This window comes from Vigna umbellata, chromosome 3, assembly GCF_029865625.1.
Source record: "Vigna umbellata cultivar VRB3 chromosome 3, Vumbellata_1.0, whole genome shotgun sequence".
NCBI classification, from domain to species: Eukaryota; Viridiplantae; Streptophyta; class Magnoliopsida; order Fabales; family Fabaceae; genus Vigna; species Vigna umbellata.
In genome coordinates, this window is record NC_142167.1 from 16,461,561 (window position 1) to 16,484,753 (window position 23,193).

Below are 23,193 nucleotides of genomic sequence, written 5' to 3' on the forward strand. Positions count from 1 at the left end.
ACGACATGGCATCTCTGATATATATAGAATAAAAAGCATTTTAGTGCAGTAAAATGGATACAGAACATTCTTTTTAACTGATATAAAATGTACAGATTGCAGTAATATTGTTGGTGGTAAGGAATAATGTGTTTGTCCTTTTATCTTTTTTGCACTCTTAACATTTGAAAACCTGTTGGTATATATACACTCTAATGTGGAATCATATTGAATTTGTTGTTCTTAAGTAGTAATGTCCCACCAATAAAAGATTACCATTCAAGGTCCAAACAAACTGGAATGAATTAAATTTTCAAGAATCGTATCTGTGATATGCGAGGGACCCATCTACAGTTTTACCTATTACTCATTATCATGAAGTTTTCAGACAATTCACCATGTAAAATCCTTTCTCATCACTCTTTCTATCTTCCCTTGTAGTAATCTTTTTTCTCTCCTGTAAAGTAACACAATACATCATTATCTATGAACTTGTTAAATATGCAAAGTGGGATATCGATAACATCGTACAGGCCACTTAACGACCTTCTTTTTCATAATCAACTTGCAGAAAGAAAATTCCCTCTACTATGAATTTGGTAGGAAGGCAGTAGCCAAAAAAGTGAAAAAAAACACAAAACAATGGAAGTTTATAACTTGTGAACAAGGTTAGTCAACACAATGTTGTGTTGGTTATAGGCAACAGATGAATTTGGGTTTGATGCGTCTGCATCAAGGTTTGATCTTTGTTGGCTTTATGTTATTCTGAGGTACCCCACTTAAAGAGAGTCCAAAGATAAGAATGTAACGTAGTTCTAATTTTGTAGATAAGATCATATAGGAAGCAAAACAATGGAATAATATGATGCAGAATATATAATAATAAGTGTATGATTAGGAAGAGATTTCAAGAGAGAGAGAAATAAGACAAGGCTGAAAGGCAATAAATGAATGGGAATAAGCAGTTATACGTTTTGGGAATCTCTGAAGTCAATTATGGCACATAGTTGCAGTTTGTGATTGTAATGTTTATAGAAAAGAGGAGCTGTCTGATAATAATTATTAAATTGGGAAGAATGATGGTCAGCTTAAAATTGTGTCGAATTCAAAGAAGCATTAAACAAAGAGCAACTACCACCCCATCAGTCCTTCTGCACTTCCATTTAAGACTGAGACACAGAAAGGTTGCAGATGATTAGTGTAAGTTCTGCTGCTTTAATTATGGAAGCTTCAGTTAACCCTTCTTCTTCATCATCTTCTTCTTCTCTTGTCACCATTCTGAGATTTACATTATTTGCAAACTGAAATTTAAGTCTCTATGAACAGTGATTTCATCAGGACTACACAGCATGAAAATGACTTGACGATTAGGATTGCATTTCATCTGGTTTAACGTGATTTCACATTTGAACCACTCTCGAGAGTCAGTGTTTTCAACTCTCTCAGAACAACGTGCCAAAGACAAATTACAGAACTAAGAATTAATGGCAATGAAATTTTCTCGGTAAAAGGTACGGTGGGTGGATGATCAGAGCCACAAAGGTTTTACGTTAGATATATATATATATATATATATATATATATATAATACGATTACGATACGTTAGCAAAGATTCTTTTATAACATTTCCACATAACGTGATATATGTATTATTTTTTGTTTTTTATTAGGTTTAGTATATCATTTTGACGTAATATATATATTATTTTTTATTTTTTTATTAGATTTAGAATATATATCAACACATTAATAAATAAATAAAGAGTTAATATATATGTTGTGACAAAATGCTTTAAAAAAATTTGTGTTAAAATATTTTCTTTTTCAATATAATGTTAGAGATATTAATTTTCATGCATGGAGAATAGAAAGATTTATACTTGATCAAAATTATTTTATGGGCAATTGTTGAAGAAATTATCAGAAAGTACTGTATAATAATTTTAACATATACCTTACAAAGAGATGAAATAAAAACTCATAAAGATTTTTTGCATAGAGAAATATGATATTTAAAGTTATTAATACAGCCTAGCCATAGCTTTTAATGAAAAGAAGAATATTTATTAGTTCACAAATAAATATAGTTTAGGCATTTATTAAAAGAACCTAATTAATAATAATAATATTATTATTATTATTAATATCTTAAAATAAATTATTATACCATTCGATAATTATTAGTTAAATAACTTTTTATCAAAACTCATAGATTGAAATTTCTTCTGGACAAATTACATTCGCAAAATTGTATATAAATATAAAATAATTTCGTATGATATCGATATACAACAAGATGAATGTACATATTTTTAAATAAATGTGACTAATTTGATCAATTTTTTATTATTGTTTAATTTTCAAAAATATGAACAATAGAAATATAACTACAAATTCAACATTACGTCGTTAAATTTTACATTCTTTTTAAAAATAGTAATTTCACAATAATTATAAAACGCATGGAAACAATTTCCTTATTTAATAACAACAGGAAAAACAAAATTATTTCAACCTAAAAAGCCTACATCAAAGGCTGGAACTATTAGGTTTTGAATTTGACAGCCAGTCAAGTTGATGTGAACACCGCCTTCAAAAGAGGTAACTCTTATACCTTCAAAATTATATTATCATGACTCTTCTCTACAAAGAAAAGGACAAAAATAATAGATACATAAACGAATAAAATAAAATATGATTGTATATTTCTTTTATAATTTTGGTTATTTATTTTAGTTTCTTAAAAAAGAAATATTTTTATGTCTATAAAACTAAAAGGTATTGTGACATTTAGTTTTGAGTGATGTGTGAGAAGTATAATGAAACATGTAAAATATGAATAATTCACTTTTCATTACTAAAATCTGGAGTTTCTGATTGTTGAAGACACATACATATTTTAAAAATATTACTCTTCTCTGGCTTTGTAAAGAAAAAATGTCAGAATATTAATGAAGATCGGAAGCATAATTGAATGTGTTGTTCTGATTGTCTTAAAAACAAGAGACCTAACATAGGAGTAATGACCATATTCAAATTTGTGATTGCAACAAAGATTTTTTTTATTGGTTGTGGAGTTCTCTTTGTAGAAATATGCACAGTGATTTATTGTTGAATAGTGCTGTATCAAATTTTAAAATAATGTTATAGTGTGGGAACTAAAAGACCTGCTAAAAATAAATCAAAAGAATTTAAAAAGAATTCATATTGGAGATCACCTAACGAAAATAAAATTCGATACGTTTTAATTTTGTAAAAACAAAAAGCTTACGAAAAATCTTTAACACATTAAAAGCAAATTACCGATTTTAGAAGGACTAAAAAACCGTATTTGACCTTTTAATGAATTACTTAAATCTAAATATACGCTTTTTTTTATACTAATAGCCGTTTAGCTTATTTGGGCCAAAACTTTGTTGGCTAATTTATACATAACCTAAAAGAAATCCTTAAATAAATGTTTAGGCTAGGTCAAACTCAAAGAGTTAAATTGAGCCTAAAATAATTAAGGATTTGACAAGGTTAAGTCATGTTAAAGTTTTGCTTGAAAGATTAAAATTAAAAAAAAATGTAATTAACATTAAATCTTATTATACGGAACATATTAAGTAATTTTTTTTTCTAACAGTAATCAATAAGAATTATAAATCTAAGTCTTAAAATTATACATATATTTTTTTAATGTATATAATTATTTTAACCAATAATCGACCGAGAAAATTTTAAAATATTTAAATAAAAATAAAATATATTAAACAAAGTAAAACTTATCGCTTCTATTTTATTTAGTTATTGCATATTTTCCTGACACATTTATAGAAACATTATTCATAATAACTCTTATGTTTCTATTAATATTGAATGAATAATTAAATATTAAATATTTGAGAAACTAAAGAAAAATATCTTCAGTAATTAAAATTACGTCAACAAAATCTTGTACTTGCATCATATACAGATACACATGACCTACATTATGAAAACATTGTTTTAACTATCCCTCAGTTATGTATAATGACACAAACAACCCCGTATTTATGTTGAATAAATTTTTTCTATACCAATACACATTTAATTCATTTGAGATAAATTTATTATTATATTTACGATTTTCCATCCAAAACGACTATAAACAACTTTGGATGAAAAAGTTTATGAAGTTGGAGAATCTGATAGTGGTCAGATAGGTGCATTGATATGTCAAGAACAGTGAGCTAGGATGTATATAGAACTGCGTCCAATGCAATTCCTGTGTCTGAGGCTTCTTTGTGAACGAGCTAACATTTCAAAACAAAAGACAAAACTCAAATCAGCCCCAATTGCCTGCTCAAATAAGAGTGATGGCGCATGAATCTGCATAATAAATAGTAAATGACTAACTACATAAAAAAATAAACATAAAAAGGGCAAATTATATGGTAAACCGCTCTTGAATTTCACAGATATTTGGACCGCTGATGCTATCCGGCACCAACTGTCGGATTTTAACAGGACAAAAGGAAGGGATGATATTACATCACTCATTATAACATGAGAAGCAAACTCCACATCGTCATAGAACCATGACCACAGTCTCATGGATTCAGACCTCAACTCCAATGAAGCATCAAATTTTCAGCTGTGCCAAGCTCTGCACTGTCTCAGATTCAGCTGAAATTTTCTCAGTCTTCATCTCTGTCTCTGGAGTTTTAACTGGTAGTTTGTCTTCCAGGCTGGGGGAACTAATAGTTGGAGCATCGTCTTTTGGGGCAGGAACGGGTTCTAGGCTGGTAAGGCTGGGAACAGGTTCGTCTATTCTTACAGGTGGAGCCGCAAATACTGGAACAGCTTGCCTAATAGTAACAGGAGGAGCAACTCGTACAGGAGGAGCTCGTAGTACTGGAAGAGACATTGTGGCGGCTGTTGGCGGTGGTGGAGAGAATACAGGTATAGAAGTCCTTATCGTCACCGGAGGTGCCATTCCCTGGCAAGGTGGTCTCATCTGTCTAATGGGAACATAAGGTGCTGCTCCAGCAGCAGGGAACTTAGGGCGACGAATTCTTCGGCTATCTGATGTGGCAGAGAGTTGTGGCATAGCAGAATTGTCACTGACTGCTGGTGCTGGCGATGCTGCGACAGGATGCCTGCTTCGAGAAGCTGCCTTTTGGCATATTAAGGGAAGAATCTTTGATGTAGCAGCAGGAGGAGGCTGAGGACTGGTTGGTCTGGGATTTTGAATTTGAAACTTCTTTGGAAATGGAATAGGCGCATTTGGATTTGACATTGAAATCTTTTCCTTCAGACGGTAGTTTCGCAAAGCCCGTGCTATAGTGATCTGTTCCAGTTCGTCGTTGTTCTCAGGTTCAGTTGAAGACCTTGCAGTTTCTTTTGCCACTGTCAAGAAAGAAAATTATTGTTAATTCATACTTCATCAGCTATACATATCTTAAGGGCCACAGTTGTTAGTGACAGATAATAGCAGATAGCAGTCTGACCCGCAAACCCAAAAATTGCCAGTGTATTTAAACGTTATGGAGACAGGAAATTTATACTACACATGAACAAACACTCAAAAAACTAAAAGCTATCAAAATTGAAGACTACATTATTAGTCTAGGCGGCACAATCATACTCAACCTAAGGAAATAAACAAGTTAGCATATCAAACACAGAAAAATGGAAGCAGCAAAGTTGGAATGGCTGAAACTAGAACAGTGGCTGGGGACTACTATTGTCAAACTAGTTTGAACTATACTCAACTTAGGCAATAAACAAGTCAGTATATCAAGCACAGGAATTTGGAAGCAGAAAAGTTTGAATGGCTGGAACTAGAACAGTAGCTGGGGACTACTATTGCCAAACAATTTTGAACGCTGGTCTGTGCACCAAACGAAAAAAATAATTAGTCAGTTAAGTAACAGGTGTAATCAGATAGAAAGGTCATACTGTATCTATAAAGTTGTAGGAAACAGTAGTGACAGAGCAAAGACCGGATAACATGCATAGACTGGTCTGCCCCAAAGAAGGTAGTTCTGACGGGAGAATGCTTGAATTTCCAGAATTTAGTTGTAAAGCAAATTGGAAGAAAACTTAAGGCTAAACAGGTGTGGCCTTTTTCTAATCAGTTCACCTTAATTAGGAAACACGATTACATATTTTGTAAACTTCCAGAGTTGATAAATAAAAGATTTCTTCACTGGATTTAAGCTGGGACAGACATGCGGATCTTACCATAAAACAGGCATTACACCCCTAGAGTTTACAGTGCTAAAGGTGTAGTTTTGCCCCAATTAATATCAACTACAACTTGCTCAAGGGCATTAAGATAGAGAATAATTTACAGCAGCCATGAACCACCCCACCCTGCATTGCCACTTTAGCAGTGTGATTTGCTGCTATTAGGAAGCCCACTTAAAACTCACTAGAATACAAAAAGGAGTGGATTGAAGGTAGTTTAGAAAGGCACGTAAGCAGGTAAAACCATCTGGCACATAATATAATGTTTCTCAAAGGAAAGTCGAAAGGGGCAAGGATGAATCTTCAAAGATGCTTTTGGCCTCTACCACGGATAAGAGGAAACTACAAGAGAGCATATTGGGTAGGAACAGCGAGTACACTGCCTCAGCAATCCCATAATATGAAAATTTCCTCATGGTTAATTGCAAAATTAGTTACACGAATTAGGAATACAGTGGTGGGCCGGGAATCGCCACTGTTCCCTTTTATGGCATCTTGAAGCAATATTCATACGACAAACTGATGTAAAAGTTCCATATCTTTTCACATGAAAGAAAAACATTCAGACAAAAGCTAGCCAGTCACTTACATTGCTTTAGAGAAGACCAAGCCGCCATAGCTGCATTTTTCTCCGCTTGTTTCTTGTTCTTAGCAGGTTCACCAGTAAACATAATTCCAGCTAACTCCACTGTCCCAGTAAACACAGGAAGATGTCCTAATCCTGACCTGAACGTAAAGTACTGCGGCAATGGCGCCGCTACCCTCTGAGCAATTTCCTGCAGAAGGTTCTTGTACACTCCCGTTTCATCCTAACAATTTACATCCAGTAAGCACATCAACCCGAAAAGTATAATAAGAACACAAACCAAAAAACCATCAATAATATCTTCACAAATACAGTGAAAACGAAGCTTTTAAACATAAATTTCGAATAAAACACTCTTAAACGTGCATAAAATATTCGCGCAGCGGAAAGAAGAGAGCGAGAGTTCTCGGTGAAGCAAACAAACAATGCTTACAATTATTCTCAAGTTAACACAAGAAAAAGGAAGAGCATCAGCATAAAATTAAGAAAATTCACAACAGAGGAGTAAAAAGCTGAAGCACTTTTTAAGAAACGAATCTCACGATCTCATTCACAGAATCGATTTCCAATAATAACAATTACTCAAATTAGCTTCAAAATTCACCAATAACCTTAAATTCAAAAACCAAACGAAGGCGAAACGGCATTGCATAACAAACGAAGACGCAACGGCAAAGTTCACAGAGCAAGGATAGTTCGGTAATTTCACACACAAGAAAAAAGAAGCTATGGAGAGAGAAACTCACGAGGATCCTGGCGGCGAGGGAGTGAGAGGGAGCACGGTTGGAGAGCGAATTGAGCGCGACCTCGGCGGCGGAGTGCTCCGCCTGACGGAGCGTGGAGCAGTATTGAGGACTCTCGAAGATCTCGCCGTTGAAGTTAACCGTGGCCTTGAAACGCGGCGCGTGATCAGGACCTTCCCGAATGCACGTGTAGGAAGGCAGGTTGAAGCAGCTTCGCTGTGCCAGCTCCTGAAGCTGGTTTTTGTACATTTTCCCCCCCTCACACTCTCTCCCTCGCTAACCTCACCACAGTTTCTCTCTCAAGAACTGATCCGATCCCCTCGGCCGCTAATTCTCGCCGGAGATTCCACTCCGGCCAAATCCAACCCCTCTCTCCGGTGAGGCCTCGGACCTCGGCAAATGAGAAGAAGACAGTGCCGTAACAGCACAGGCACAAAAACCAGAGAAGAGAGAGAAAACGAAGAAGAACGAGAAGAAGATGAAGAGTTAGCTAGAAGAAAAGAAAAGAAAGAAAAGAAAGATAGCTCTCACAACACAAGTACATTTATGTTCGTGATTATTATATTAGTAAATTAAATCGCACTGATATTAATATTAATAATAACAAAAAATATAGTTATTATATTGAAAAATTTGCAAGGTGTTATTTATTGCCGTGGTGCTGGGAGTCAACTGGAAACGTTGCATGGATTTCATCTTTCCCGAGATGATTTTTTTAATGCTATTATTATTATTATTATTATTAATCCGGTGTTTAATTAGCTTAATGAAGTAACTCCCAGAAGTTGTGTTGTTATTTGTAATTTGGACCTGTGTTGAAGGAAACGCATGGTTTGAGGGCGAGAGACAATTAATGAAACGCGTAATTGAATTGAAAAGCGTTTTTAAGGTTTGTTTTGTAGTGGGATCCAGGCACGAAAATAGTGGGCAGTATGAATTAATAAAGTTGATGGGGTTATTGGGAAAATTGAGTTACTTTATGGTAATGGTGTGAATAATGGAAGATGCACTTTGGTTAATAGAGATGAGTGATTTGTGTTAGGGTGATAATGGTAAAGGGTGGTGGAGTTAAGTGGGGAACATAGCTTTTTTCTGATATCGAAAATTGGTGAATAGTGGGTTTGACAAAATGGAGATGGGGAACGTAAATGATGAAAGAGGGTTGGGAGCAAAAAGTTTCTTCTTATTTATTATATTTTCCCCACCCAACTATATTGAACGCACCTTATCATCATTCACATCCATGCATTTAATGGGGCATCATATTTTGGTACACATGCCTTTGCATCCACCCTTATTTATACACTCACTCTCTATTACAACTTAAACCCACACTCACCAATAATACATACCCTCAAAAATACCTATAACTTTTTAACCAAATCAAAATAAAAATGGAACTTATAACAAAAGTTTTAAAATAAATTAATCATAAGTATCTTGACGATGTTGTTATTTAAGAAATATGTATATTTTAATTAATCGTACATCAACAGAATCTGTCAAAAAAAAAGTGTATAAATACTTAATTTCATCTTCACTTTTTACTTAATACTATTTATTATTAATTCATTACACTCACTGTTATAAGTATTTTTAAAATGAGAGATAATGTTGTTACTTAAGAAATATGTATATTTCAATTATTATTTAACAAGATATCACCATAATCTATTGATATATTCTTCTTAGAACCAAAAAATTCTATAAATACTTTCACCTTCACTTTTTACTCAACATTATTTACTATTATCACATTAGTTTTTACAGGTGATCTCTCTAACACTACTCTGAACCAAAAATCCAGACATTGTTGATCTCTGGTTCCAGTTCAGATACTACTCACAAATTTCGTAAAAACAGTATAAAAAAAATCCCATTAAAATGCAAAGAGATTTCGTGAAATAAACTCCTATGATGGGGAGAGGTATACAAAAATACATTCCAGATATAAGAAGGTATGCCTCTATATCCAACAATCTTCGTCCTGGGCTTTAAGGATACCCTTTATAAATTGGACCTTTGGTTATTTGATTTTGTTTTTTCTTCTTATATATATATATATATATTCATCAATATATAATTATTTAAAATTTATTAAAAAGGTTAAATTATAAAAAGGTTTATTCAATTAAAAACTAGATCAAAGTTTGTCACTTATAATCAATAATAAAGAATGTGAAAAAAAAATAGTTAATACTTTCCATACCCATAAACAGAATGGACAAACCAACCAAACTCACGCCACCTAGGCAGTTTCTTCCTGGGTCTTCGTACTCTTTTCCATTTCGTTTTTTTCAAATAGTAAATTTAAAAATAATTTTAGACTTTCAGAATTTACAATTCAAAAGTAACTTTTTTTCTAAAAGAAATACTTCTGAGATGCAAATCTCAGTGAAAAAATAACTTTGAAATTATACCATTCTAAATTAAAAAAATGTCCCCCAAATTAAATTATTTTTCTTAAAAAACTAACTTCCAAATTACAGTCTAGAAGTAATTATTTGACTTCCGAAGTATGGAATCCAATAATTATTTTTAATTTTCAAATTATACAATCTAAAAAAAATTCTTCAAAATGAAAAATTGGTTTTCTAATTACACAATCTACAAATCACTATTAGTTCTTTTAGTTTTCCGATTACACACTGCCAAAGTGGGAAAAAAAAACTTGTATAGGTTGTACTATCCAAAAAGGGATAATGGGAAAAAAAATATGGAATGCAGGAAGAAAGCTAGAAAAGTGCAGGAAGAATCTAACGATGGCTCAACCTTTAACCCAGTGACATTTTTTTTTCTTAAGTTGGAAAAACACTTTCATTATTATAATCACTTCTGGACCTTGACTTTAGAAAGTTGACCAATTAAACTTAAAAATCATAATAGAATACTAAAATAAGATTAAAAGAATTAGGTTTAAACCCTCATTTTTGTCCTCGTATTTGTGTGTCAATCTCAAATGGATCCTTGTATTTTTTTCGGTCTCAATCAGATCCATAAACTTGTAAAAATGAGTCAATTAAGCTCTCTCCGTTAAGTTATCACTGACGCCATCTAATTGTGATGACGTGATGCACACTTAAAATGATGATGTGTCGGTATTATATTACGTGGAATTTTTTAGGTGAAGCTAGCCGCCGCAACAGTGTCATTCCCCACCATCCTCGCCGCCACGACCAACCACCATGCTAATCTCATTGGACAACCATCTTCCATCACGCACCACCACCCACACAATTAATCACGCCAGTGCGTATCCTTCTCTTGTCGTCAATGCCGCGAGCGACACAATATCCACCATAAACACCCAAAATCGCAAGCAACCTCATCACTCCACCATGAACCACGAGCGCTGCCATCACCATAGCCTCGTCGCCACCAAACCCTAGCATAGTGCCGCCATCACCTCGCACAAACATTACCTCCTCGTACAGTTCACCTGCAACCTAAATCAAAGCGGCGAAATCATCTTCTTCACCATCACGTTGCGCCTTCATCACCAACCCAAAATCACGAAGAACCCTAAAACCCCAACCTCTCCAATCTCTACGTGCTGCCTCCATTCAAACCTACAACCAAGACAACACAAAAGATCCAGGAAAAGTCCCAAATCAAAAACCCTAAGTTGCGATCTTCAATTCGCATATCAATTCGCCCAGAACCAAGCAAGGACACGAAACGTGCAAAATGATCGATGTATCTCAGGACAAATGGCAAGAACACACACACTTGAAGAACCCCACCTGAAATTCTTAGTAGGTTGATGTCGACCGAGCTCCACAGCCCCAATGGCAAGAACAGAAGAAGCCCAAAGAAAGCAAAGGAACCCCACTTTCCAAAAATCCATTCTTTTTTCTTTTTTTGTCACCCAAATACTCCTTGATCTGATTAACATGGTGGTATCTGCAACTGCAAAGAAAGGGAGCTGAAATTATAAGGCAAAAGAAGAAGTCACAAGGGAAAGTGGTTGCGAGAGATTTCTTCACAATGGAAGAAAGGGATGTGTGTTCTTCCCAGCAACAATGAGAGAGACAGAAAGAGATACGAAAATATTATTTGAGGACCAAAAGAGAGTGAATTTGCTTTGAAGAAATAAGGACAAAGGGTTTTCCTTAGTGAAAGAAACATTATGAAAAATGGGTTATTATTGAAGATTGTGCAGCGACGGTGGTGGGTGGCAGGTGGAGAAGAGGTCGTCGCGGCCTGTGGGACGATTCTGGGAGGGTTTCCAGTGGTAGTAGAAAAAGTATAAAAATTTAACACACGTGGAATTGTTGATCGTACAACACATCACTCATTCAATTTAATATACAATGTCATGCCATATAAAAAAATACAGCTCAGCACAAATAGACAGTGTCAGTGATAACTTAACGAATAGGACTTAATTAACTCATTTTTACAAGTTTATGAACCCGATTGAAACCGGAAAAAAAAAACGATGACCCACTTGAGATTGACACACAAATACGAAGACCAAATGAGGGTTTAAACCAAAAAATTAACAAGACAGAAACCTCTTTCTTGAGTTCGGAGTCCATACATGCACATTAAAATGAATACTCCGAACGTTCAAGCTGAGTCCGACTTCCATTCTTTTTGTTGTTTCAAACTAAATCACAAGCAAGATTGTTTCGATACAAGATTAAAACAAATCCAAATTAAATATAGAAACGTCCAAAAGGAAAGCTTGCAATTGCAGAACCTTTTATGGTATCTGTTCTATCGGCTGCCTCCACCAAATACTTCATTCACATTACTAGAAGCGCAAAAATCAGTTAAACGTTTTTTATAGATGTAAGGTATCAACTCTAAGAAAAGACTGAGAAAAGAACGAAGACTTTAGGGCTACACTCCGCAAATTCTTAATATAATGATTGTGCACAGACCATCTCTTTTTCTATTGTTCTATAAGAAATAATTAAGCAAAAGGAATATTAAAAAGAATAAACTGCAGGAATTTTATTGAATAAAATTTACCGTACATGTTTACAGCATTTGCAAGGAAATCACCATGAAAAGGGGCTAGCTCCTAGCAAAAATATTTCATTTTCCACATCTTTTATCCACTGACAAACATGGTTGCACGTCTTGATTGCCAAGGCCTACATAAATAATCATATAGAGAACAAAAAAAAATGAAAATCAAGCCATCCAGAGCGGCACAAAAATAAATGCAATTTGTAACATTTGATAATTGTTGACTGCTTGTTTCTCTTTCTGTTGAACATAAAGTACAGAAAATGCTTTTTCCAAGTCATAGGTCCAGCTTTCACAAAAAAATATTTCTTCCCCCTTCGCCTGCTCTTTTTACTCTTTCCCCAAACAATGAACCAAATAACTTGAAGAAAAAATATAAAAATCCCAACTATTAAAGCAAAGACCAAGTAGACATGACAGTAACTGGTAAAAAGCTATCTAGTGCCATAAGAAAACTAATTAAGGAATTAAAAAAAAATTTATTAAAAAGTTTTATTAAAGCATTTTCACTATGATTTCCAATGCATCCCCGAAAGAAAATTTCAATAAAAAACTTCATTTATTGATTCCTTCATTAACAAGACCCATATACGTAGTGCTAGATTCCAAACATGAAATATTTTGCGTCAAGTCTTCATTGGAAGTCAATTACGAATCTATACCTAGGCACTTAAAGATAACATAGGAGATGGGACATTCACAATGATTAAAAGCCAATCAAGATATCAGAAACAAACAAAAAATGTACCTTGTCTGCAAGGGGATCAAAGGCAGCATAGAGCTCAAAATCCTGTGTCACCCAACAGAGAAGAACTGCCACAAAAACAAAAATGAGTTTCATTCTGTCTTTAATTAGCATGAGTCATAAAGAAGAAAACTAACAATCTTAAACATTTTTTTTTCCAACACAGATTCATTAAATAATTTACACAAATCTAAAGTACCACCTCATAGTGAACATTTCCATATATGATAAAATTCTTTCTAAAAGTACCAGACCTTCAAAGCTTATCGTTGAGAAAAGCCACAAAACATGAATTTGTACCGTCCACACCCCCCCCCCCCCCCCCCCCCCCCCCAATTTCTCCATGGTTTCATGCACGACCAATCACAAATTTCATTTAAAAAAAGTTACATCAACTCATGACTGCATAATAGAAATACTAAACATTTCAGGCAAAAAACCAAACACACTATAGGGTGTGATTTATTACCGTAGTTTTCATCTCTTCTGAATTGAGTTTTGTGCGGCCCAATTCCTTTATCATGCATGGATGCAAAAAGTTTCTCGTAAGCTCTATACAGTCTGCATCAATGAAGAAGACAAGTTATCCTTCTAACAAGAATAGATATTCATAAAGAAAATGAAAAAAAAAATAAAGCAAAAAATCCATAGAAATGAAAGGCATGGGAAGTGAATAGGTGGCTTTAACATTTCATACCTTTTTTGCAGCTGAGGCGTATTGATTGATGGTGGGAACTCCGAGGAGACATACTGGTCAAGATATATACTGCGGTATATGAAATGCCACAACCCAGCAGGACCCCCAATGCCAGAATTAGCTTCCCTAAATCTGTCAGGAGAATCTGATGGAAGCATGTGCTGGCCCAAATGAGATGATCCAGAATGAGATATAGGTGGAAGATCTTCAACATGCATTCCCCCGTTTAACAAGGATCTCTGAACTTCACTAAGGACGCATGACTTCAAAAGAACATTTTCAACACGAATCCTACAGAGATGGAAGGTAAATTTCTGAACCATGCAAAAGATAACTACCATGAAACATGATTGCTTTTAAAGTCTAAACCATTATTTACCTGCAATCCTTAAGATGATAAAATGCATCAGAATTAGTGGATAGTAACACCAAGTACGTGTCAGCCTGTCACATAAATATAAAGCTCGGTGACAAATGTTCCATTTCCAAAATATAAGGGGTCTATGGTTTGAGAAAATGATTTTAATTTTCACTTTTAATTACAAAGTACCACCTTGTTTTCACTTTGTTTCTTGTTTCCAAAAGTTTGTATAGGAAATGGAGAAAGCAATTGTCTTTCATGTTTCTTAAACAAATCTTTGAAAACATATAATAAAATAAAACAATGGCACTATTTTATGTAGTTAAAAGTGAAAACAAAAAAAAAACATATTTTCTCAAATCAAACGGGGCCATTAAATGTTCCAATAATGTATTACAATCGGACTCACATCGAAGTAATGGATATATGAATACAAAAATGCTGAAGGGTTATATCTTGGCAAGCAAATTGGAGAAAATGATTCTGATGTCCTGCAAAATTTAATCCCCAGAAATAGAATTACAAGGAATGGATGTTTTGACAATGCTATAAATAAAATAACTTAGAATGAAGCTTGAAGTGCCATGACATTTTCACTTCATCTAAAATGCGAGTTCATTGTATAACACAACAATATTCAAAATTCCTTAGTTTCAGATTCTATAGGACGAACTCTACATGTAAATTTAAGTAAATTTCTCGAAGGTCCAGGAACTCCATGCTAAAACATATCTAACTTAATTGGTTAATTACATCAGTATGTGGTTAATAAATACCACATTTGATACTCTTTGAACATCCTTATTTATCACCATTAGAGTGGCTTTCATAAAACATAATTCACCTATAATTATCTCTAAAGGGAAACATCAGAATGTTTACAACTTCTATCACCAAAATGAACAATTAGTTAAAGCTCTAATTAATAAGAGTAAATTATACAATCAAACCATCTCTGAGAATTAAAGCATTTGATAAATAAATCTGTTTCCAGGACAATTCCACTTGCCTGAAGGATTCAGATGACATGACAAAGTTGGCCAAAAGCAGTATATCATCCGGATGAAGGGAAGCTTTCTGAGCACCAACGAGACTGATTACCTGCATTCAACCTTAAAATTATTATTTTTAAGTCAGTGTGAAATAGACAAAATCAAGCATACAGTCAAACCTTGTGCCTGCACATCAGTATTGCAAACAGAACACCCGAATCAGCAACATCTTGCAAAATAGCTCCTGCAGCTTGCCTTGTTGCATATGCAAGAGGGAGACAAGTATAGGCATGAAGAAATGTAGCTGGGTTCCTAAATGACCAGACAAATAAAAACATTTACTACAAAAATACAGAATAAAAAATTGGAAAACTGAGCATGCCAACAACAGAAAAACAAACCAGCTGAAAGAGTGTATTAGAGAAGAGAAGACAATTTCTGTTCCACCAAGCAAGGGTGTCATATCAAACTTTGGGTTCTTCTCAAAACATCTATTTATTGATTTTGTTAGTATAACAAGCATCTGCACATATATGAAAAACAGGGAAGTATCATATAACGTCACAACACAAGGTGTTCACTTGAATGTTCAAAAAATGTAATAGAAATTTGAGAAACATAGAAACATGCATAATGAGCAAGCAAATGGATCCGGAAACTTTTACAGTCCAACTTGATTATATACCTGGCCATAAATTAGCTCTAACTGCCCCCTTAATGAAGCGTAAGGTTCTTCTGTGGAGCTGATGCAGACTAAGTAAATTGGTCCTTTCACTAGAAAAATCACCTACACCATGATTTCAAAGTAGAGATTTACATCACGGAATAATGGCAAAATTCCTGCAAGAGACATAACAGAAAAACAAGATTCTTATATAAACACTATTTATATAAAAGATGGGCAGCTCACTCACAAAAGGAGACATTTTAAAGCTACACAAGGACAACGATATGACAACCATACTACCCAAGTTCCTATCATAGCATTGCTCCTGTGCTACTGACAACCATACGAATAGCTCTTTTCGAGACACCGACAACTAGCTTTGATACCAATTAATAAGTTTGTTGGATTGAGGGCAAGAACCAAACACTTACAATATGATTTTGCTTAACATGTTCTTTGTTAGGGGTCAAGGACAAGGAGCTGGTTTCCCATTGGTTAATCCTCAGATGAAACATACCATTCAAGCACAAAAATATGAAAAGATAAAAAAGCATGATCGCACCTGATGCCTTCCAGCCCTCACCAATTTGACAGAGTCGCCCCTAAAAACAGAAATCGAAGGGTTCATTGGAAATTATATTCAAATATCCAGTTTGTCAAACACATTAAAGGAATACATGTAGTTAACTAAAACCAGAAACAGTCGCAATACCCGTACTCAACAAAGGAAAACACATCAAAGGAATACTTCTAATTAACTGAAAACAGAATCATTCACAATACCCGTTCTCAACAAAGGAAATGATTGCCTGCAAAGTTGCTGAAAACCCTGCAAGTCTGTGTTCATCTCCATACCTAGAAGTAAAGTAGTAATAAGTGTAAAAACAAGAACAGCACAAGAGTAAGACTAGAAAGTCAATTTGGTTTGTAACATCTATCAAAACAGCAAATTCATTCAATGACTTCGACAACATCAATCAATTTTATCTGCGATCATTAATAGTTTGGTTTCAGAAATTACCAAAACTGGTCTGCAAAATCCCAAATTTCATAACCAGAAGTTATTGTGGTCCCTAACGTTAAAGATCAAATTAACTTATGCACACAAACGAGAGAAACTATTAGTGGTTCCAGACCATTAAGGTCTCTACTAATATCAATATGACACAAATACATGTACGCAGAAATTTTTTAGGATAATGGACACGTAATAGTATGATACAACCTCGTAGTTTCTCCGCCAATGGAAGACTAAATTGACAAATAGTTGTCAAAATTAAATCAATAGACAATTAATAAAGTGAACGAAGAACTCGATCAGTTTTCACAATGTCAAACGGCTAAATTGATAGATAGGGTCCACTTAGAAAAAAAAATTCCATATGCACCTATGGGAGAAAAAAATAAGAAGGAAAACTTGAAGACAATTTCTCTGTTCTAACCTATACATGAACAGATTTATAGGAGTTGTTTCCAAACAAGTTCTCTAAAATACATTGTTTAACTTAACTTTAGCTCATGGGGAAACTTTTCTCTGTTCATGAAAAAGTTCTCTCCAGGCAGACCCAAAATCATACACTAAACTCACTTTTTGTAACTTAAATTCAAAGGATCAACCTGACCAGCGTACAAAATGAATGTTCTACCTTGCCTTGAAAATACCAATGCAAATTGAGGCCCGGAAAAAGTAGAACAAACACTAACCTGGAATATATAGGTTTGCCGGAATGACTGAGAACGAAAAAATGTTTCTTCCTCTTCCTCCATGATATAGAGCCATCATCCTGCACTATAATCAATAAGCAGACAGAACACGGCACTTATAGGTATCGATCATCAGAGAGTTAGTGCGCGAACCAAAACCAACGCACATACCTCATCGAAGTGCCGTTTGCCGGGAATCCACGAGGCGTGGGAATCGGAAATCGAGATTCTGTCCATATGAATCGTCGTGTCCTCTTCTATTTCTTCGTGCTCAATTTCGAATTGCGAACCGGTGGTTGCGCTGGTGCTGCCTCCTTCGCCGACGTACCCGCTGCTACCGGGGCTGGATGGAGCATCCTCCGAAGCGGGTTCGACGGAAGCCCTAATCTCTCCATCGGACTCTGTTTCGTTGTCGTTCATAGTTATGATTTTAGAGAGAGAGTGTGTGTCTGTTGGCGAAGACATAGAGAGAGAGGGTTGGGGTTTTGAAGCAAAATGTTGTTGCGCTGCCAGTCGCTGCTTGTCTCGGCTGGGTCTGACAGGTAGCTGGGTGCAGTCAGCGGACGTTCGCGACCACCACGACTCACCAGCTCAGATTGGCGGGCCGGGCTGGGATAACACACTTTCTCACTCAGGCCCAATGCTTTTTGGGCACCATATGCTTACAAAACGATTTCGGCAGTTTCTTCAAGAAACTCCATAACATTCTACCTCTGCCAAGGTATAGTGTTTTTCTCCATTTTATCATTTTCAGATTGTACAAAAGTTTTTTTTTTTTTTTTATGTTAATCCAGAAGTTAAAAATCGCTTTTTAATTGTATAATCTAGAAATTAAAAATAAATTTTAAACTTTTTGAAGTTGCTACGTCCATAAATGTCATTATGTTACGTGATCAATTAATTTGTTTTATGAATTATTTTTTATATAATGTTTTCCATAAATGTGTTTTGTTGTTATCATGTTAATTGTTTTGTATGACCTTTACATTGTTTTAATCCATTTTATCCTTTTTAGATTGTACAAAAGTTTTTTTTTATTTATGTTAATTCAAAAGTTAGAAATGGCTTTCTAAATGTATAATCTAAAAATTAAAAATAAATTTTAAACCGTTTGAAGTTGTTACATCCATAAATGTTATTTTTATATTGTTATATGATTATTAATTTGTTTTTTGAATGGTCTTTTATATATATTTTTTTATGAATGTAATTTGTTTGTATTAGAGTAACTGTGAAACTGTTTGGACATTTAACCATTAAGTCACATGAAATCAAGTGAGCTACTTGTGGTTGAGTGATCATGAAAATGGAACAAGTATGACATAACAACTTAAAATAAAAGCGTGATTACTTTCAATTGGACTATATTAAGTCGTTACTAATCAAGGATTCGCACTAAAATCTATAATACAAGTAAAGATAAGAGGTATGTGATTTTGTATTTACTGCATCACTGATGCTTAAGCTCTTGAATCTCTAGTAACTTTTGACATGAGTACATTCTACAGGTAATCTCCAAACATAACAGACACGACCCAAACAAACATAAACATAGAGACAAACAATTAAACTTAATACTTAGACCCCTTTGTAACCTAAAATGTTAAATAATTGATCTTGACTCTGCACCTTAAACACTAAACATCCTCTTTGTTTTGTGATTGTTTTGTTAGGTAAATTTTTAATGAAAATATAATATTAATAAGTTAATATAGTATTATTCCTTTTGGATAACTATACTGATATTATATATAATATAATATTTCCTTATATATGTAATATATTAATATATTATTATTCCTTTTGGATAACTATAATGATATTATATATAATCCAATATTGAATATCTATTATGAAATGTAGTGTTGAATAGGTTTTTACTATTAAATAAAATATTAAATATTCAATTACAATTTAAGTGTATTTTTTCATCAATAACAAATAAAAATGTTATAATTAAAGTCATTCAATAATTGTAATTATAAAACGTTTTAATTTATTTTAAATTTGTAAAAGTTATTTATTTTTATTCGTTGGAATAGAGTTTTTAATTATTTGTTTTTATAACATGTAAAATTATTAGCAATTATTTTATTTGAATTATAATTCTTTATTTTAATTGACTAAATTATCATATATAATATTTGAAACAATTATATAATAAAGTATATTTTATTAAGAGAATATATAAATAGATTAAATATGGTTTAACAGTAAAAATATTATTATTTAAATTTATAAAATAGAATACATGTACGGGTACAGTAGATACAGTTGAGTATTTGTATGAGGGTAAAGTTAGCAATAATTGGCGTTGAAGAAGTAAAAAGTATTGCCTCGGAGGCCCAATTATTTCCCTCGGTAACTTTCCATACTTACCATCGGGTGGTTAAAGCCTGAAACCGATGAAGCACGTTTATTTCGATCGGAGCATCAAGTCTATTTATGTTTAGAATTTATTTTAAAAATATACTAAAAATACACAGAAAAGAAAAAAAAATAGTAAAATAAAAATATTTGTCATCTTAGAGTCCATATGAACGGTCCATCCATTCAGGATGGTTATCCGCTACTTCAACAATGTTGAATTCTAAATGAACCAACGTTCAAATTATTATTGAGCCAATAGTCTAGTAGACCATAAAATAATCAAATATATTTGATTAGAGATATTAATAAAACCGTTTATGAGTAACTAACTGAATCGCCAGGTAAATTTGTTTTGTTTGGTCTATGAAATACTTATAAATACAATGACAATGTCAAAGGCAGTGTATACACACTCTACAAGACTCAAATATTCAATTGTGATAGAGTTCATTAAACTGTTTCTAACTTGAGCAGAGTGTCTTTTGTAGGTACCTCCCCGGTCAAGAATACAACCGAGCGGAGATTACAGTTGAGTATTTGAGTCTTATAGAGTGTGAGTTGAACGTACCTGAATTTTGGTACTGTCATTGTATTTATAATTTTTTCATAGACCAAATAAAAACAAATTGAGATTCGGTTAGTTACTCGTAAACGACTTATCAATATCTCTAATGAGATATCTTTGATTATTTTATCGTCTGTTGGACCATTGGTCCAATAATAACTTGAAAGTTGACCCAATTTGGACCTAACATTGTTGGTGTGACGGATAGACCAAACGATCCTGATGGACTGAACTGGTCCATAGTGTATATCATACAATAAAGTTTGTTTATTTCATTAAATTTAATTCGACATAATAATGAAACATTTGAATCCTATATATAATAATATCATGACTAAAATTCAAGATTAAAAAAAAAAGTTTTACTAGTAAAAGTTATCATTAAATTGAGAATATAAAATTCTAACAAGAAAGGTTTTCAATTTTGGAATCGAAATACAATTATAAAAAAGCTTAACGAAAGTGAAAAGAAACAAAGAATAGCAAAAAGAAAATGAAGTTAATAATCGGGGCTATTATAGTATAAGCTTGACAAGAGCACATTTGGATGTCTAGTTCAATAATGATGGAATTACATTTTTGCATTAATTATATTGTTTAATAATGTTAAATCAATTTGTATTGTTTTGTCTTGATGGAGTTGGATTGATTAAATTCATTTGTTTTGTTGCATTCAAATCACACCTACTTTTCTTCAATATTATTTGGTAAAGAGAATCGTGAAGGAGAGATCGTTCCACGTTTGGACATTTTAGTGAATTAAAACCATAAAAGGACCTCCATCTTTCGGAATTATTTTTGGGGCTACTTTTCGCATTTCTCTTTCTAATCACAATTGTAGGGTAGCTATCACCCTCGCCTTATGTATTGATATTTGTCAAGTGAATTTATCAGCGTTATTTCAATTATTCTAATAATTATAGTCGGAAAAAAAAAAGTCATTCTACCATCCATGTATTATGTGAATGAAAAATATTTTAATGAATAGATATTTTAATTAACACCAATGTTTAGGGTTTTTTGTTTGAAACTTCAATTTTTCACAATCAGTCACTTTTTTATTTCTTGAAGTAAAGTTGAAAGCGGTAGCTATGAAGGGATATTTGATGATTAGTCCCCACTAAGTTTGTGGTGTAGAATAATAGAGCGTTGGTCCAATGGTCCCAACCCTAAACGGCTAAAACAAGCCATTTCAAAACCCTAATCCCAACACCAATCACCCAACAAGCTTACCCTACTTTCCTTTTCAGCTCCTATCATGGCTCCACCACCTCCAACTCCCACTCACCCATTTAGATTTTTCATCAACACAACACCGTCCATCAATCGCACCCATTAACGATCACCCAGAAACAAAAACTCAACCTAATTATCACACCACCATGAATCATGATCAAATGAACAAGAACATTTATATATTTCTTAAGGGTACGTGTAATTTTACACAAGTTAAAAACTCAGGTTTCGAATTAAGAATATCAGAAACCTCTTATAATCAATCACCTCGTACACGTGAACTTAACCACCAGAATTAACACAAAAAAAACTGTCAATTACAGTGACGAAAGTAGAACAGGAAAAAGACGATGAAGATTCTGTCTTCTGTTTTCTCAGTCTTGGAAACCGGTTTTGGCCCAAATGGCGTTTCGGAGCGTACTCAGATCCCTTCCCTTCAGGGTTCTCCCTAAACCTTCATGCACGGAGAAAGAAGCAACCCTAGTTCTCGCCAGAAACTCGTGCGGTGGCACTCTCCCGCTCCGTTCAAATTCATCATAACCCTCGTTGTGATCGTCGTCGTACTCGTTGTCCTCGTCGTCGTCGTGGTTGTTGTTGTTTCTTTTCGCGTACTCGTTGCCGAGGATCTTGGACCAGTCGGGGATGTTGATGGGCACTGACGCCGCGGCGGCGGTGGTGGAGGAAGTGGGGTTTTTCTTGGCGGAGCCGCGGCCGTGAAGCGATCTGCTGAACTCGAACGAGTTAGCCCGGCCCGAGTTGTAAATCTCGGACTCGTCGAATTCGAAGGCGGATTCGGAATCCATGGTTAGCGATAGAGAGTCTCTGTTGGAAGCGACGGGGAGAAAACGGTGGCTTCGTGAAGTGAAGTAGTTCTTTCTGCTCGCCATTGTTTACATGCAGAGGTCGCGGTGCTTTTATAACGTTGTTGGTTTTGTTTTTGTTACGTGAGTGAATGGAACTGTGGAAGAAGGTTCTGTTGTTTTTGTTGTTGCTTGTTTTTTTTTTTTTTTTCTCTTCCTCCAATGTTGTTGTTTATTATGGTTCGCTTGATGTGCTTTTATAAAGGGTTTGTTGCTATCTACTTCCCTTTTCTTTAAGAACAGGTGTTGCAAACTAAATCTCAATTTTCATTATTATTTTTGGATAAGAATAAGGAAAGAGAGAGAAATTAGAAACCGGTATATAAATCCTGTTATTCTTGTTGTCTCGTGTGGAGTTAGTAACAATAAAGAGAAATGGCGCGTTACATTCTGGATAAGGTTCCATCTCCTTCGTCTTTTCTTTCTCGGGTTTCTTTCTCAGTCATTTGTGAGAAACTACCAAGCACCACCCACCCAACAAAATAACATAC

At 34.1% G+C, this 23,193-nt stretch overlaps 2 protein-coding genes and 1 pseudogene across 3 annotated transcripts; all 3 read right to left on the reverse strand.

The window, feature by feature from the left end:
- Positions 1-4,289: 4,289 nt before the first annotated feature.
- On the reverse strand, positions 4,290-8,082 carry LOC124830540 (double-stranded RNA-binding protein 2). Its single transcript, XM_047304296.2, has 3 exons — positions 7,529-8,082; positions 6,786-7,005; positions 4,290-5,353 (listed from the first exon to the last, which is right to left on the reverse strand). The coding sequence occupies exons 1-3, from the start codon at positions 7,772-7,774 to the stop codon at positions 4,587-4,589; spliced, it is 1,233 nt and encodes a 410-aa protein (XP_047160252.1). The 5' UTR covers positions 7,775-8,082; the 3' UTR covers positions 4,290-4,586.
- Positions 8,083-10,345: 2,263 nt separating this feature from the next.
- On the reverse strand, positions 10,346-18,406 carry LOC124830538 (vacuolar fusion protein MON1 homolog). 2 transcript variants are annotated; one of them, XM_088108667.1, is made up of 15 exons: positions 17,843-18,406; positions 17,672-17,751; positions 16,751-16,822; positions 16,530-16,569; positions 15,986-16,087; positions 15,702-15,823; positions 15,480-15,612; positions 15,318-15,409; positions 14,718-14,799; positions 14,327-14,391; positions 13,948-14,238; positions 13,720-13,811; positions 13,254-13,318; positions 12,511-12,630; positions 10,346-11,434 (listed from the first exon to the last, which is right to left on the reverse strand). In XM_088108667.1, exons 1-14 carry the CDS (start codon positions 18,134-18,136, stop codon positions 12,535-12,537), a joined length of 1,626 nt encoding a protein of 541 aa, XP_087964793.1. In that variant the 5' UTR covers positions 18,137-18,406; the 3' UTR covers positions 10,346-11,434; positions 12,511-12,534. The 2 variants fall into 2 exon arrangements, with proteins under 2 accessions (XP_087964793.1, XP_047160251.1); XM_047304295.2 differs by lacking the exon at positions 10,346-11,434 and having other exon boundaries at positions 12,349-12,630; positions 17,843-18,404.
- A 3,590-nt stretch (positions 18,407-21,996) lies between these two features.
- On the reverse strand, positions 21,997-22,934 carry LOC124830541 (protein S40-4 pseudogene; annotated as a pseudogene).
- Between the last annotated feature and the right edge of the window lie 259 nt (positions 22,935-23,193).